Genomic DNA, 18,760 nt, shown 5'->3' on the forward strand with positions numbered 1-18,760 from the left:
GCCTGCAGACAGTGCCACTGCCCTGCACTCCCCATCTTCTAGCAGGACACACAGCATGGAGCTGAGAATCACTGATGGCCTCCTCTATTTTTAGTATCTCTTCTCTAGATGACTTGGCAGTGATCCTCCTTCCCCAGTTTTATTGAAAAAAAAAAAAAATCCTCAGCTTTAGTATCCTAAGGTGTTATGTGGAGAGAGATTAAAGGACAGAAAGAGGAACAGAAAAGAAATGGGAAGACACCACAATGGACTATTTACCAACCTATTAATAAAGTTTTTTTCCAATAATATTCTTAGGATAATCTAAGAGCTCTCAACTGGAAAACTTGAAACATGTAAAAAAGCAGGCATATATATACCCACAAAAGTCACCTCTTAAAAATTTCATTAACAATCAATTCAGCTAATCCTGTTTTACCACTGTCTTTCATTACTTCTGTCCCTATTAGAGACAAATGCCAGACAGTAAATGTTTGTAAATGGTTCTAATGCACTTTTTAAAAGAAGGATGAAAAGATGGCTCAGTCAATAAAGAACCTGCTTTACTTTCTATCAAAGTGAAAGGGCTGGGCACAGTGGGCTTGTAGCACCAGCACTGGGAAGGTGGATTAGGTAGTTCTCCAGAATTGTTGGGGCCAGCTTGCCCAGCCTAGTTGGTGATCCACAGGCAAGTGAGACCCTGCCTTCAGAAACAAAGTGGATGGCTAGTGAAGAACCACACATGAGGCTGACCTCTGGCCTCCACATGAGGGTGCACACGTGTGTACACATACAGATCCTAGCCCATATCAGTCAAAACAAATAAGCAAATTGCTATTATCAAATATATCAGTTTAAATTTCTAATCATCTTTTAGTATCAGGAATCATTTTCTTTTATGTTTTGTTTAATCTTATAGGATCAGTGTTATTTAGTATCTTTTAATCAAGTGGTTCTCCCAGGTTTGTGTCCACTGTTTATTTGTTATATTTCATGGTTGGTGTATCTTACAATAGTTAAAGATGTATTTTTACTTCTTAGGGGGCTGTAGAGATTATTAAATGGTTAGAGCACTGGATGCTTTTCCTGAAGGCCAGTAGCCACATGGAGACTTTAGCTCCAGCTTCCAGGGATCTGATGCTGTCTTCTGACTTTTGAGGGTACCAAACATGCATGCAGTACACTTATATAAATGTTGGCAAGTATACATAAAATTAAAAAGACTTTTCCTATATTTAATTTTTAGTAAATTTTTAAAAGATAAGATTTTACTATGTAGTCCTATGTGGCTTAAATTTGCTGAAGGTGGCCTTGAACTTGTCATCTTCTTGTCACTGTCTCCTGCACTTTGCAATTACAAGTATGTGGTACCACCACAATCCAGCTATCTTATTTTTATTTTTAATTGACACATAGAAAGTATTTAATTTATACTGTACAATGTTATGATTAGATAAAGCTGATAAGCATATAGCCATTACTTTTAACATGTACAATTGTGTTAGAAATATTAAAGATCTTTTGTATCACTTTTGCTGCAATACACAGATAATTGTCAATTAAGTATAATGAGGCATTGCTGTACTTGTTCCTTCTTTCCCTTCCTCTTCTCCTGCTTCCTAGTCTATACTGACCACTTTTCTACTTTGTGGTACTTGACTATATCTGACTTACTTGACATACTCTCTTCTAGGCTTAGAAAGACAGTACTTCATTTTCACAGTTGAATAATATTCTATATATAGCCTTTCTGACAATTCATATTTCTGTTGACTTCATTGTTTGGCTGCCGTGAACAGTCCTGAAATAAACATGAAAGTGCAAGTATCTACTTATCACTGATTTACTTTCCTTTTAGATCTATCTGGGAACAGAAGAGTTAAATCCCATGGCAGTGCTAACTCCAGTGTTCCAAGGAAGTTCTACCATGGTGGCTACAACTAGTATACATTTCCAGAAACAAGTTGTAGGAGTTCTGCTTTCTTCAGCCTCCTCAGTATTTGCTACTGACCTTTAGGTAACAGCCATTCTCACTGGTCAAATTTTGATTTATGTTCTTGTGATTAATAGTGATGCTTAGCTGTTTTTCAAATCTATTGGTCATTTGCATGCTTTATTTTTAGAAAGAAAAACCCCTTAAAGTATATAATTCACCATTAGTGACACAATTAGAATTGTAAGACATGGTGAAAAGAACAAATACCTGGCTTATTACTCTTTGACATTCAGGGACAATCAGTGTTCCCAGGTATTTCCAGGGCTTTCAAGATTATTACCTTAAACATATGACTAACAACCTTTACAATTTGAATAGCTAAACTTTTTGTTTAAAGAAGAAAACAACTAAACACTGTTTTTACAGAGAACTACATTTTAGAGGACTATTCAAAGAAAAAGTTTAATTCTCTCAATAATAGTACCTCATGGAATCACATATAAACAGTGTCCATTTAGGGACTTATTTTGCACTGAAATTATGTTATACCTTGAGATAACATTAAAAAGACTCATACAAAGTATACTATATAAGCTCATTGGTAAGCATTTTCCTTTTTTTATAACACGTAATTTGTTTACTTATATACATGTGTACATTACAAGCTAGGATCTGCAAATGAGGGAGATCATGAGGACATTTTCTGAGATTGTGTGATTAAAATTATATGTTCTAAGTCTATCCATTTTCCTTCAAATTTTGTGATTTCATTTTTCTTTTAGTCTGAATACTCCACTTTACATAATGAAATATGTACCATATTTTTCTTATCTCTTCACCTGTTGCTGGGCAACGAGTTTAGTTCTATTGCCTTGCTATGGTGAAAAGAGCAGCAATAAACATGGGGATGCAAATATTTCTGCGCAGGTTTGGAGTTCTTTGGGTCTATGTCTAGGAGTAGAATAGCTGGGTCAGATGATAGTCCTATTTTTAGATTTTGTTTCCCGGGATCTCCAAACTGGTTTCCAAAGTGGTTGTATTAATTTGCACTTGTATGAACCATGTAGAGTTCCTTTTTCCACATCTTTTCCAACATTTGTTAAATGTACTGATATCTATCTTAACTGGGGAGAGGTAGCATCTTAAAAGCAGTTTTAAATTGCATTTACCTGATGATTAGGGAGGCTGAACATTTTAGAAAATAGTTATTGGCCATTTGTATTTCTTTGAACTCTTGTCTATTCTGTTCTGTCCAACTGCTAATTTGCTATTTCTGCAGTTCTCTTTTGCATATTAGCTACCTGGAGTAAAGACTCCTATTATTCCATAGATTGTGTGGTCCACTGATGGTTTTCTTTGTTGTGCAGCAACATTTTTCATGTAGACCCACCTATTGACACTTGGAGCTACTTCCTGTATGACTATAATACTTTTGGGAAAGTTCCTGCAGCTACTGCAGGGTCTTAAAGAGTATTCCCTATAGTTTCAACTAAAAGTTCCAATGCTCCAGATTTTATTTTTTTTAAAAAAGTTATTTATTTATTATATTATGAGTATACTGTAGCTGTTTTCAGACACACCAAAAAAGGCATCAGATCCCATTACAGATGGTTGTGAGCTACCATGTGGTTGCTAGGATTTGAACTCAGGACCTCTGGAAGAGCAGTTAGTGCTCTTAACCACTGAGCCATATATCTAGATTTTAAATTAAGGTTTCTAATTTATTTTAAATTGATTTTTGTACAACATGGACAAAACAAACTTAATTTCATTCTTTGTAGGTAGACATTGTTTTGCCAGCACTATTTATTGAATAGGCTTTTAAAACATTTTTTAAAAAGTGTATGTTTCTGTTTCCTTTGCCAAGTATTAGGTGGGCATGGCTTTGTTGGTTTATTCCTTGGTTCTCTATTCTGCTTCACTAATTGGATATATGTCCTAGTACAAGGCTGTCTTTATCACTGTTCGTACAGTATAATTTGAGACTGAGAATTGTAATACCTCCAGCTGTATTTATTTGAGGTGTTTTGGGGTTCCATATGGATTCTTGAATTATAGTCTTATCCTTTTTGATTTCCCTTTTCAGTATCTTGGAAGTTTTCACTATAGTGATTTTTCTTTTCTTTATTTAGGGGTATTCCAGGGCACTTAGCTTTTTTTGAAACTATTTTGAATTGTGTATTTTTCCTATGTTCTTTATTGGTATATATGAAAGCTACTGTTTAAAAAAACATTTATTTTGTATGCTCCAACTTTTCTTTATAAATCTAGTTTTCTAGTAGACTCTATAGAATGTTTAAGTGAATAATCACGTCACCTGCAAACAGGGATTGTTTGACTTCATTCCTATTTTCATTCCCTTTATATTTTCTCTTGCTACTGCTCACACCTCAAGCACTATATCAAACAAGAGAGTGCAGAACAGGCATCCTTATCTCATTCCTGATTTTCGAGGAAAAACTCTCAGTTTGTCTCCATTTAATAGAAGATGGACTCTATGCTTATGGTGTATAGGCTTCATTAGTTTGAGGTATATTCCACCTTGTCTAACATCACCATAATTTTTATCATAAAGGTATGTTGAACCTTTTTAATGTTTTTGTGGGATCAATCAAGATAGTTATGTAGTTTTGTCCTTAAGCTTGTTTATGTCGCATATTACAGGTATGGGTTTTCATATGTTGAACCAACTTTGCCTTTTGGAGATGAAGCACACTCACCTGGTCAAAATATAATGTGTTCCCGAATTCTGTTTCCAAGTATTTTGTTGAAAAGTTCAGAATCGAGATTTTCCAGCTTTGTTGAGTATAGGCTTTTGTAGTAGGATCTGATGTTTTCTTGAATTTCCTCAGTTTCAGTTATTATGTCTCCACTTTAATTTCTGATTTTGTTAATTTTGATACTCTCTCTTTGCCCTCCAGTTAGGCTGGCTAAGGGTTTATCAATTTTGTTAATTTTCTCAAAGAACCAGCTCTTGGTTTTGTTGATTCTTTGGTTCTTTTTGTTTCTATTTGGTCTATTTCTGCCCTAAGTTTGATTATTTCTTGCCGTCTACTCCTATTGGGTGTATCTGCTTTCTTTTGTTCTAGAGCTTTCAGCTGTGCTGTCAAGTTGCTGATGTATGCTCTCTCCAGTTTCTTTTTGGAAGCACTCAGAGCTATGAGTTTTCCTCTCAGTACTGCTTTCATTTCATCCCATAAGTTTGGGTATGTTGTGCTTTCATTTTCATTGAATTCTAGAAAATCCTTAATTTCTTTCTTAATTTCTTCTTTGACCCTGCTATCATTTAATAGAACATTGTTTTGTTTCCATGTGTATATGGGCTTTTTGTTGTCTTTGTTGTTATTGAAGACCAGCCTTAGACCATGGTGATCTGAAAGGATGCATGGGAGTATTTCAATCTTCTTATATCTATTGAGGCTCGTTTTGTGACCAATTATATGGTCAATTTTGGAGAAGGTGCCGTGAGGTACTGAGAAGGTGTATTCTTTGTTTTAGGATGATAAGTTCTGTAGATATCTACTAATTCCAGTTGGTTCATAACCTCTGCTAGTTTTACTGTGTCCTTGTTCAGTTTCTGTTTCAATTATCTGTTCATTGGTGAGAGTGGGGTGTTGAGGTCTCTCACTATTATTGTGTGGGGTAAAATGTATTTTTTGAGCTTTAGGGTTTGGAAGTTTTTTTTTCCCAACCTTTTACTCTGAGATAGTGTCTGTCTTTGTCTCTGAGATGAGTTTCCTATATGCAGCAAAATACTGGGTTTTGTTTATGTATCCAGTCTGATAGCCTATATCTCTTTATTGGGGAACTGAGTCCATTTACTCTTGAACAAAACACTGTATAGCCATAATCGTACATTGGTAAAAAAATCTTTATAACTGATACAAAATTGAAATTGTAATTTCTTACATTGGTATAGAATTTGCATAATGATACAGATTTAAAGTTTTCATTTGTATAAATTTTTATACTGGTAAACATTTGAAATGAATATTGTTACTCTTAGGTAGACATTGTGCTTATACAACTTAAGAATACAAGGCTTTGATGTAGTCCTTCTACTAGCTACTTTTACAAACCATTGAGGATGACTAAGTAATGCACGTTAAGGTAATCTCATGGTTATATTTGATTCTAAATTAATTATAATATGGTACTTTCCATATTATTCAAATAGAAATCACTAAAAGTAGTCAAAGTGTAACAGTTGAGATATAATTTATATAGTCTTCAAAACACCAAAAATTCACAAAACTTGATATTTAAAGTAATTTCATTATTAATGGAAATGTTCACTAGGAGACATGTCTCCTTCTGATAGTACCCCCTTTGAGATTCAAAGAATATATTGAACATAATCTTCATTTAGAGTTGCTCCAGTTGTGACAAGGTAGCCACTGGGCACAAATTGCTCTAATTCATCTACAGACAAAAATACTGTCCAAGGAAAGACACACAATGCAAGATAGTTGACAGCTTAGCTCTACCCAGACAGCGTAAGCTTCTCTGCTTCACTTAAGGTCTGTCAGATGGTTCTGTGCCAGAAGGCTGACAACAGATATTCCCAACATTTTGAGGAATGGGGAACTGTCCAGGTAGTCAGCTGTTTCTACAAATTGGTTAAAATTTAAAAAGTATGTTTTTGTGCTTCCTATATATTTAAGTAATTCATTCTTGGATCTTTGATGGGGCTGAAGACTACTGATAGTCTCATAATCAAACTAATGTTTAGCATTGATGAAGATGATGTAGATTTGACAGGATGGTTTTCAGATAATAATACAAGTTAAAATCAAAACATGATTCAGGTACAAAAGTATAAACTCCTCAAGTTAGGATAGATGTTAGAGTAATATACCTAAATTGGCAAAACTAATAGACTAGATGCTATTAATGTATAATATACTTTATAGCTTATATAACTGTTATAATTATATTCAATGTATATCTGAGAGAAAAAGGCCTTTCTAATGAATAAAAAGGAGACAATGTTGTGGGTTTTGCTTATTGTTTATATTATGTTAATTGGATTCCCAAAAAATTACACTCGATTCCTGAATGTAAGACGCCGTGGGTCCCTGATCCCAGTTGATTCTAATTGATAAAGTAAAGTTGTCAGTGGAGAATGGCAGGACAGGGAGACAGAGATGGGACAAGTAGAAAGACCAGGACTGAGAAGTGTAGGACAAAGAGACTGCCAACATGTTAAGAGTCAGGGATCATGACATCTGGAGGGCTACAGGCCTGGGTCTGGGGTGAGCAGGATGAAATGTAGGTTTTAGAAAAAAATAATTCAGGAATATTGGAGGGGAGAGTGTGTTAACTGTGGGGAGGTTTGGAAGTGCCCAACCATTGAGCTGATTAAGGCATATTAAATATGTTGCACATGCATGTGTGTGTGTGTGCATTTGTGTGCGTTTCATTTGAGAATCTGTAACATTTGGGGAGCCGCTGGAGAGACTGGAGTAGATTAACCACCTACTGCTACAGATCCCCAACCATGAAATTATTTTTGTTGCTCCTTCATAGCTTTAATTTTGCTACTTCCATAAATCTTGTTACAAATGTGTTTACTAATAATTTTGGGCAACCCCTGTGAAAGGGTCATTCAATGCTCTGAGGGGTTATGACCCATGGGGTGAGAAACACTGGTCTAATATGTACATCAAGTTTGAAAAAGTCTATGCTGATGAAAAATACTTACCAGTTGTTATAATCAAGCTACCACATGTTTAAATCTTAAGTCCTAATTTTTTAATCTTTTGTTTATTAATTATTGAGGTGAAAATTATTGTAAATGAAAATTTTTGATTTTTTAGTTTATGCTTTGTATGCTTTGAGGCTCTAATCTGCAAGATTTTAAATTATTTATTTATTTTGTGAATTAGTGAGTCTGAGTTTCTATTTAATAAACAATATGTATTTTGAGTATTTTTGGCATTTCTTACTATTCATTCATTAATTAATTCATTCTTTCATGTGTGAGATGCATAGATTCATATGTGTAGAGGTATGCTTGCTTGCTATTGACATTTAGAGGTTGATGTTGGGTATCTTCCTATTCCTTTTTCTTATTTTTTGATATAGTATTTCTCAATAGTCTGGGGCTCACCATTTCATTAGAGTGACTGGCTACTTGATCTGCCTGCCCTTTCCTCCACCCTACCCCTCTCTGACAGTACTTGGGTTATAGACATGCCCAGTCCTAACCAGCTGCCCTACATGGGTGTAAAGAATCCAAACCCAGGTTCCTAATGCCTATACAGAAAGCACTTTGTCTACTGAGCCAACTCTCCAGTCACATTTCTTACTCGCCTTTTAAATGTTTATATATATTTGTCCTACAAACAGGACTTACTTGGTTTTTAAATGTAACACTCAGTTCATTTATTATTTTTACTCAGAGATCGTTTAGCTTTGCCTTCATTCAGAAATCAATTCAGACACAGAAATAGAGGTTACCAGCTATTATTTTTTTTTCTTTCAAGTTATCGATATTTGAGATCCTACTTCACTATGGAAGGTTTTTATAGTCAATTTAAATAACATTGGGTCGGCAAGATGGCTCAGTAGGTACAGACACCTCCTGTTTAGCTTAATATCCCAAGTTTGATTCCTAGGTCTCAAGAAATAAGAGAACTGACTCTAGCATGTTGTCTTTTGTCCTCCACATTATGCTATGACAGGCATGTACTATATAAATTATGTATATGGCCTCACGTAACAATAAACACATAATAAATAAATAAATACAGGCCATCAATAAATGAATAAATATCCCTTTAAAAACAATCTTCCTATTCTCAAGTTGTTTAATTTTTTTCTGTCTGTGGACTCAATCTATATATCATATTTTCTTTTGGGGAAGGAAGCCACTGTTATGTCTTTCATCAATTCTTTAAAAAAATTCCTTAAAATACTGCTATGTGTGCCTATTAATAAATTTCCTCAGCTCTTTGAGAAACAATTTATTATTGAAGTTGTATACTGAAATAGTTAAAAAAATCTACCTGGTCATTTTTATTTCTTACCTTTTAGTTCATTCTTGTAGATCATAGTTCTTGAAAACCTAAAACCTAGGAGACTGAACTTTTTATTTTGTCTGTTCTTACCACAAGATGAACTATGAGCAGAGCAGTCACCTGATGTGGTATTGGGAGGTAACGTTCAGTGGGGTTTTACAGATACAAGTTCTGTAGCATTTTTGGCTATTTTGGATTAATTTTGACAAGTGCCTTAAAGTTGTTGTGAGCTCAGGACATAACCTCTTAATTTTTGTGATTTTTGCTTCCTGGATTGACCAGAGAATATCAATTCATCCCAAACACAGAGGTAATTTTCTAGGTATGAAGACACAGAAGAGATCCCATCTCACCAGAGAACAAGCCCCTACAACATGTTTCCCTCTTTACCCTTTCCTGTTAGTCATCACCCTCTAAGGGTTCTGGCTTGTAAGGGCCTCACAATGACCACACATGCACTAGGCTTAACTAATTAATTTATTTTTAGAGTCAGTGCTAAAACCAAACTCCTGATATATATATCTCTGAGCAGGAATCCTTAACAGAAATCACCAGAAGCATTTGTAAGATCGATTTTATTTTACTATAGTAGTATACAGTTGTCTGTCTTCATAAAAATTATTAAATTTATTTTGAACTTATGTTTGCTCTTTGAGGTATACCTGGCAAGTTTTGTCCAACATTTACAAGTGTTTCTGACCTGTTCTCAGGAGGTAGGGAGTGTGGAGAGATGGTTCAGAGGGAGGGAAGGGGAAAGGGAGGGGAAGAGGGAGAAAGGCAGGGAAGGAGGGAGGGAGGAAGGGGGAGAGGCAGGCAGGCAGGCAGACAGACAGACAGAGACAGAGAGAGGAGAGTGTGTGTCTGTTTACATGTGTAGGCCAGAGGTGGACATGGAGTATCTTCTTTCTTGCTAGCCACCTAATTAGTTTTTGAGACGGTATCACTGAACCTTGAATTCCCCATTTCAGCTAACCTGGCTAAGCAGCAAATCTTTAAGGTCTGCCCCCCCACTCCTGTGCTGGTACTACAGAAGGGCTCCACCATCGAGGTGCCTGGGCTTTATGTGAGGGCTTGGGAGTCTGAACTCTCACACCTGCACAGTGAGCACTGTGCTCAGCATGTTATCTTCCCAGGCCCCAAAGCTCGTACATAAAACACGCAAAAAACTAAGACCAGAAAAACCCAGCCAACCAACCAACCAAACAAACAAAACCAAAAACAAGTGTTTGATCAATACTTGCATTTACCACTTGTGACTCCATTGATTTTTAAAAACCATAATCTCTTAAGATTAAGATTCTTAATATGGGGTTAAAGAGATGGCTCAGCAAATTAAAAAAAAGTGCTGTGCAATCCCAGTGACCTGAATTTACCCCTCAGAAGTAGAAAATCAACTCCATGAAGTTGTCCTGACTGTCACAGGTGTGCCGTGTGCCTTCATGCATGCACACCACTTAAAAGTGAAAAAAAAATGTATATGTATATATAAAACATTTTAAATTATTTCAATATCAGTTTATTTAACTATAAAAACACTATGATCCTCATAGGTGCCAATACAGTAAATGAAACAAACAAACAAAAAAACTTAGAGTTACAAATATCTCCATGAATCAAACAATATATTATAGAAATCGCGTCTTCTAATTTTCTTCTCTGAAGTAAGTCAATCTATACAACACAGTACCTTAGCTTTTGGGGTAGCTTTAATTGTCCATATGCAGTCAACCGCTTGGCCAGGCTTTGTTTTATCTTCTTGTTCTACTTGGCTAGACCGTATTATTCCATCAGCTCCTGAGAGCTCAAACTGGCAATCTAGGGGGAAAAAAAAGATATTCAAAGAAAAATAAAACCAATAAAAATGTCACATGAAGAAAGAGGTAATATACTAAACCTGGAATGGGATTTAAAATACCTCCAAGGTAAGTAAAGTCTGGATCTGTAATAGAAAAGAGAAGAAAGTCATTGGTACTGAGCTTTTCAGAACTAACTTAAAGTTATGTTTAAAGCTTTATTACATATCAACATAAGAGAGATTTTCACTGACAGATACTACATATCACTATTCATTTAAGATGATGTTTATGGAATTTTAATGAAAATTTGTATATTTTTTATTTAATCACAAATACTTTATTGCTATTGAACACATTAACTGTCAAATGTGGCAGCCAGTCCACTAATACATAAACAGATAAATAAAATATGGTATATTTAATACAATGGAATACTGTTCAGCCTTAAAAGGAATATATTTTCTTTTGTTGAGCTATATTAAGTGTTTTCTAAAATGTCTGCTTCAATGAGGAGTGGAGATATTTGCAAATATAAAGACACACAAATGGTACTGGCTTGTAAATACTTCATATTTAATCAGTCAAATGTTTTTTTAAGTACCATACAGATGCCTCAACAATTATTTCTCAGTTAAAATAGGAACCACAAATATATGACTATATATATAATCTGAAAACCTATTTCAAATACATTGTTTACTTCAAGTCAGAGGACACTTAATTCCTATTAATAGTGACATTAGTAGAAGATACTTTAGAAAGTCTCCAAATTATAGACTGGAAAGTAAAGTAAACTATTATGTTAATTTCCAACATGTTTCAGTGATTGTTCCTTTTAAAGTATAATTAAACTTACTCTTATTTAAGGAGTCAACTAGTATACACCAGCTCTTTCAAAAAAACAGACAATAAACAAAAACCCAAAAATTCAAAGCAGAATTAAAATCTTAAACTGCACTGGGAAAAAGCTATAGGAGATTTCTGGAAAATCAATCAAATTTATTTTTCTTTCTCTTTTTAAAATTTATTTTTATTATTATAATTTTGGACAGGGTCTTTATTCATAGCTCTGTCTGTCCTGGATCTTACTATGTAGACCAGACTGGCTTTGAACTTAGAAGAGCTCCACTTTGCTATTATAAGTGTATATAGGCTGGCCTTAAAATAGTGTACAGTGTATAACGGGAAATATGCCTTTAAATAATATCAGAAACAGTTGTATTTTGTCCCATTATATATTGCATATTTATTTAAACAAGTCGGTTGTCTTAGAGATTAAAAAACTGGGGAATTTCTGTCTAACAAAAAAGAAATATGACACAATAGAAAAATAACAAAGAAAACTCAATAATAGTCCTAGATTTGCTACTATATAAAAAGTACTTAATTACTAAGATTCCTCATCTATAAAATATAAATTATTTAATATTTATGATATTTTCATAGATGTAATACAAAAGGCACCGAAGGTAATAAGAGAAGTCCTGTAAAGCACAAAAATAAAATATTCTAGAAATTCTAAGCATTTTATAACTTATCTGTATGTTACTTATAAAGAGTATAGAAATTTCTAATATTAGTTAAAAAAAACCCAAAACTACTTTTGTGGTTTAAAAGTGAGTGTCTTTACACATAAAAGTTGGTTGATTTTAATTTAGTTGTGTGTGTGGAGGTCAGGACAACTTGTAGAAATTAGTTCTCTCCTGCCACCTTGTGGGAATCTGGGGATTAAATTTACGTTGCCTGGCCTATGTGCTAATGCTTCTTTCTACCTGCTAAGCCATTTTTCATCACTAAATTTGGTTAACTATTTTAAACATATTTTTTGAAAATATTTAAAATATTTTAAAGAGGTCAGAGGTTTACTTGTGTGTCTTCCCATATCATGTTCCACTTAAAAAAAAATTAGAAACAGGGTCTCTAATTGAACTTAATCTCTCACTGAACCTAGAGTCTGAAGATTTTTGAGTGAGTCAGAGCCTCTAGGATCCTCTTGGTCTCTGCCTCCCAGTGCTGGAGTCACAGGTGTGTGCTGCTATACACAAGTTTTCATTTTGACATTTTTTTTTTTATGGGAGCATAGGACTTCATGTGCACAGTAACCTGTTTAACCACTGGACTATCTTTCCAGACCCTGAAAAACATGTTTTTACTATTTCTTATGTTTCAAGAACTCTAAATTTGTGAAAATGTGACTCACGTGTACAATTTGTAATAGTATTTTATGACAGTAAGACATCAATTACTTCAGTTAATGTAGGCAGTAAACATTAAATACTTGACCAATTAAACAAATTTTGTTACAAATTTTTTGTTATAAATGACTGGTCTCAGATTTCTGTGAAGTGGTTCACAGAGGTGAGTATTTTGTGTTTACTTAGTCATCTTCCTTACATTAATCATTTTGAGAAAAACTAGTCACCCTATTTTAGTTGTAATACATTCTAAATAAATCATAGCATATGAACTCTTTTTAATAGATCACAGCATATGAACTATTTTTGAGACATTATCTTACACAGCCCAGCCTGTCCTCAAATGTGCTATATTGAGGGGCTGAGATTATAAGTGTGTGGCACATTTCTAACTATGCTAATCATTTTGTGGGGTTGTATTACATTGACATGGTTTAATAATCACTGTTTTTTATTTTTAAAACTAGTTTTCATCATCAAAATAGGCAAGTCTATACACATTAAAGTACTTTCTACTTTCTAGTTCCATAAATTTTATTATTTGATGTTGGAACACAGTCCAAGAATGAGTTGTATGAGAAGTCTGAGCACTTGTGAGAAAACAAGGAAATAAGACAAGAGTCTTGTAACGTACAATTGTTTCTGTAATGTGTTTTTATGCTCCTCCCATGTGTAGTGGAATGAGATTATTTAAGCTGCTGTTACTCAAACACCTCTATGGAAAAAACATGTTTTGGTCATGTGTGGATTGTCCTTGTAACTGAACACTTTACTCATGTGATTCTTCTTAGTACCCAGAGTATAAATTGCCTGATGCTCTGAATAAAGTTGCTATTGCAGGAGACTTTAATTCACCTCGTTTTTAGCCCCCACTCTCTCAGGTTCATGTTGCCAAGTAGAATGGTAAACAACTTCAGATAACTTATACACACATGGACTGACACAACCTTTGCCTTTTGTTTTCCTTAGCACGTCTCAACTCATCTTGTAGCCCACACGGTAGAATTGATTCCTACAAGTTATCTACTAACCTCTGCCCATGTACAGTAGCATATGTATATACAGTAAATGTTACAAACACACACACACACACACACACACACACACACACACACACACACTATCACCTATCAAACCATGGAAAAACCTTATGTTTATATAATTAAGTGAAGGAAGTCAACCTAGAGAGTCAACCTATTATAGGATCCTAACTGTACAAGAGACAGAAATGGGAAGACATGGTCTAGTGGTTGCCAGAAATTTAATATGAAGGAGAGATTGCAAAGGAACATACTAAGTTTTAGGCAGTGAAACTGCTTTTCATAGTAACAGTTGACATATGATATTTATCGGACATATAATACCAAGGATGAACTATATCATATTGTAAGCTAACAACTTTGGTAATTATGATGTACCCATGGTGATGTACTGATACCACTTTTGGCAACATGTGGATACAGGAGAATGGAGGGGTGTATCTGATAACCACTTCTTGCTCAATTTTGCAGTGATCCTAAAATTGTTATTGAAGTCTGTTAAGCAAGTTTCCCTGTATGAAAATGTTGTCCTCCAGGTATTAGTATCTAGCAGTGATGCAAATACCTTACATAATGCTTATTGACTCAAACACAAAGTCGTTTTAGTTTTTAAGGAAAAAAGTTAGTAATAGAGCTTTATGCATAGCATGACTAGTTTTGTAAAAAGCCTACTGAATAAAAAAAAAATCCATCTTAAGAGATTACCAAATTTTCATGATTTTAAGCATAAAGTGACAAGGTAATTAGTTTCATTTGTGTATTTTTCAATTGACAAATTTCTCCCAGAATAAATGAAACAAAAACAATTATACACTTGCTGCACAAGGTTATTTTTTCATTCTGTTAAGTTTTTAAGTTCCTTGGGCAAAATAACATACTGATTCCTGAGTTTCTACATCAGACTATGGGTACTTGTCATTGGATGGGCCTTTGGAATTCTCACAGCATTTGATCAGGGTGCTTGTCAGGTGTAGGGAAGACCTACATAAAGTTTAATAGTGCCCAGATGTATCCACATCCAAATCCCTGTGAATTTTACTTTATATGGTTATAAAAAAGAGTGGGTATTGTATTACAACACAAAATACATCAACAAGAATTAAGACAGAGTTTGAAGAAATGGACCAGCAACTAAGAACACTTGCTGCTCTATTCAAGGAGAATGGATTTCTGTTCCTAGCAACCAAAGGGCAGCTCACACCACCTCTATCTAGCTTCAGGGGACATGATGCCCTCTTCTGGCCTTTGTGGGCACCCTGTGCATACATACATGCAGGTACAGACACAGAAGTAAGTAAGTAAGTAAGTATGAAAAAGAATTCTAAGACGAAAAATGTGAAGTCAGAAGTTAGAGTAATATGGTCACAAACACAGAATGGTGAGCTAGTCTTCTAGAACAATGGAAGAGATTAAAAAACAGATTCTAGCTGGTTGTCGTGGCACGCGCCTTTGATCTCAGCAGAGCCAGGCAGTGTCCATGGCTAGCACCATCTACACAAAGAGTTCCAAGACAATTTAGGACTACATAGAGAGACTGTCTCTATGCTGCTTCTTCCCGACAAAATTAAACATATTCAGTTCCTGGAGGGAGTGAGGATTATTGGATTTTGGAATTTTTGACTACAACAAATTGTCTTCTCCTTTTTTAAGTTACTAGATTTATATTAATTAGCATGTCAGCCCCAGGAAATGAATACAGAAGGTATAACTCCTTTACTATTGTCAAGCCTCAGGTACAACTTTGTGCTTTAGTATTATGCTTTTGGGTGGTAGAGAAGACTCGATCCCAGATCTAGCCCTCTAAATGCATGTGCAGTATTAATTTTGTTGTTAAATAGTTTCCAGAATATTTGTAGAGTACAATTAAAACAATCTGCTAAATAAATTTTTGAAATTGTGAAAAGAATGGATTGAATTATTTTTAAAAATATATTTATTTTGATGTTGTTAGTCTTAAATTGTGCCCTAAAAGATATTTAATAAGAAAATGCAACTTTATTTGATAAACCAAAAAAAAAAAAGAATGGTATATGGCCTATTGTTCCCTATTAAAATCTTTTCTTTACTTATTCCTTGACTGATTTTTTTTTGGCTGTGACAATTTCTCTTTTCTTTCTTTTTGTTTTTTTAAAGATTTATTTATTATATGAGTACACTGTAGCTGTCTTCATGCACACCGGAAGAGGGCATCAGATCCTATTACAGATGGTTACATGTGGTTGCTGGGAATTGAACTCAGGACCTCTGGAAGAGCAGTCAGTGCTCTTATATGATGAGACATCTCTCCAGCCCCTGTCACAATTTCTTTAGTCTTAATCTAATTACCTTGATCAAATTATCCTTGGCTCTTTTAAAAATATGTATTTATGTATATAAGTGCTCTATTCTCATGTGTGCCTGCATGACATATGGGGGACATCAGATTCCAATACAGATGGCTGTGAGCCACAATATAGTTACTGGGAATTGAACTCAGGACCTCTAGAAGAGCAGCCAGTGCTCTTAACTGCTGAGCCATCTCTCCAGCCAAAATTATCCTTTTCTAACCCTTAGATTCTAAAATCAGTGATATGCTGAAAGTTAACTTATTTTTTAAGGACATTTAATTTGTTACCTGGGATGAATGAGTATTTTGCTAGAAATCCTGGTCCTTCAAGTTCTTCATCAGAGCTAAATTTAATCCACATGAATCTTCCTGTTGACCTAATTAATGCAGGGCTTTTCATGCCACAGTAACGATCTATAAGAGGAGAGAAACCAAATGGCCCATCTCGAACTTCCAAGTGATCAAACCGGCATTCAAATGATGGTTCTATATAATAGCGTTCGTCAAAGGTGAGCTCTATTCGTTGACGAGGAGCAGCTATAAAGAAGAGTAAGCAAACAGGGCAGGATGAAGGAGATACATGTGTGGACAGACAAGATAAATTAATCAATCTCTTTAGTGCTTCACATTACAGAATTACACTGGGAAGAATGCATGTAAAAGCCATCATAAAACTTTTCACAGGAATAATCACATTATATTGTAGAATTACAGTAACATTTTCCTCTGGTATAAGACATTTATTAAATTAGCTAAATATACTTGGCTGACTAAAATTAGAAGAGGTGAAAGGCTAATGATTGCTCACTTTATAAAAAATAATGTACAGTATGTGGTGTATCATATGTGATACAGAGGAAAACAAAAGAGCTCATCAACATAAACAGAGGCCCAGTAAGGTATGTCAGGGATCTTACAGTCCTTCTCAGAGAATTTTCTCATATGGAGTTATGCACTTAGTTGAAAACAATTAAAAATCCCCATTAATATTTAATTATCATTTTGTTAAGATATTCAATACTTATAAATCCTTATTTTACTTAACTCAAATACATTCAATTTTTATTTCAACTTGTTTAAACGGGGCATTTAGCCAATGCCTTCAGTTTTACAAAAGAAGTAAAAGTTCATCTGAATAAAGAAATATATTTGTCAAATACCTTCCAAAATATAGATACACTCCTTGTTTGGCGGATATGAGTCAGGATAATTTGGTGAAGCAAAATGACCTCCATTGCTGGTTCGAACCCAAATGCCACACTGGGTTGAAGGAATGTGCTTGATTCCAATATTTTGTCCATCTTGAACAGAATTTCAAATATCATTACAGCAAAACATAAGCATTCTTTTCTTTCTCCCAACACTCTAAAACAATTACCCACCCTGTTGCATAAGTAACTTCCTAAGAACCACTGCCAAACTGAGTATAACCAACTGAGAACAGCAGGACAAGAGAGCTTTTGTGGATTACACTGATTTTAAAAGTTTGCCACCAAGTCTGAGTTTGATCCTCAGAAGCCATATGGTGGAAGGGAAGAAATGCAAGCTGTCCCATGGACTCCACCTACATGTGCAGCAGCATACTTCTTCGGTGAAGGTAAAGTAGGGTTAATGGACTTAGAACAACCAGGTGCAGCTGAGGTTGAAAATGGCAACTTGAAAATTTGGAGGTTGGCAAATGTTAATAAACTCAATGATAGTCCTAGGTTCAACGGAGACTTGACAGGAAATATTTATTTTTAAGACTCCAAAATTTATCTAAGAAGGGTTAATCATACAGATCAGAGAGTCCCAAATATCAGTTCAAATCAAAGTTGAGAACCATGGTAAACACATCCTATCTATACCTATAGACAACTCAAAATAAGCTGTAGTGCTCCTGTTAAAATATAATGCATATTAAAATATAAACACATATATAAGTGTATGCATACAAGTTAAAATATAAGTACATAAAATGATAACTAGGAATTTGAAAAAAACTTCTAGTATGTAAAATAGATCAGAAAACATAAAATAAAGCAACTCTAGGTAAAGACAGTCCATGCAATGACATTAAAATAAATAATAAATCCAAATTATCAACCAACCAACCAACCAGTAATGACAGGGTTTCATGTAATTTTCCCAGACAGGAAAATGAGCATAAAACAAAAAGCACTTTTTTTTTTTTTGAGACAGGGTTTCTTTGTATATCCTGGTTATCTTGAAACTTACTCTATAAACCAGGTTACCTTCAAACTCACAGGTATCTGCCTGCCTCTGCCTTCCAAGTGCTGAGATTAAAGTGTACTACCAGTGTTTGGCTAAGAAGCGCATTCTAAAAAAAAAAAAAAAAAAAAAAAAAAAAAAATTACTAGAACCAGCTTCACCAAATAGAGAAAATGAAACCTCAGCAAGTTTAGGGCAGAGATAGGACGCCTGTGGGCGTGGTTAAGTGTTAGGCGGTCCTGGACTGTAGCAGTG

The 18,760-nt window shown here is 34.7% G+C and overlaps 1 protein-coding gene across 2 annotated transcripts in view; it reads right to left on the reverse strand.

Moving 5' to 3' along the window:
• NETO2 (neuropilin and tolloid like 2) overlaps nt 1-18,760 on the reverse strand; it is a gene marked incomplete at both ends in the record, with an annotated part of 60,582 nt that overhangs the window by 14,888 nt on the left and 26,934 nt on the right. Inside the window, 4 exons of one of the 2 annotated variants that reach the window (XM_080937205.1) lie at nt 10,625-10,752; nt 10,853-10,876; nt 16,583-16,831; nt 17,455-17,595. In XM_080937205.1, the coding sequence (XP_080793331.1) occupies nt 10,625-10,752; nt 10,853-10,876; nt 16,583-16,831; nt 17,455-17,595 (542 nt within the window). Of the gene's footprint in view, nt 1-10,624; nt 10,753-10,831; nt 10,877-16,582; nt 16,832-17,454; nt 17,596-18,760 lie in introns of both variants that reach the window. The other variant, XM_080937204.1, reaches the window with a different exon arrangement.

Source organism: Micromys minutus, assembly GCF_963924665.1.
Source record: "Micromys minutus genome assembly, chromosome: 24".
Lineage (NCBI taxonomy): Eukaryota > Metazoa > Chordata > Mammalia > Rodentia > Muridae > Micromys > Micromys minutus.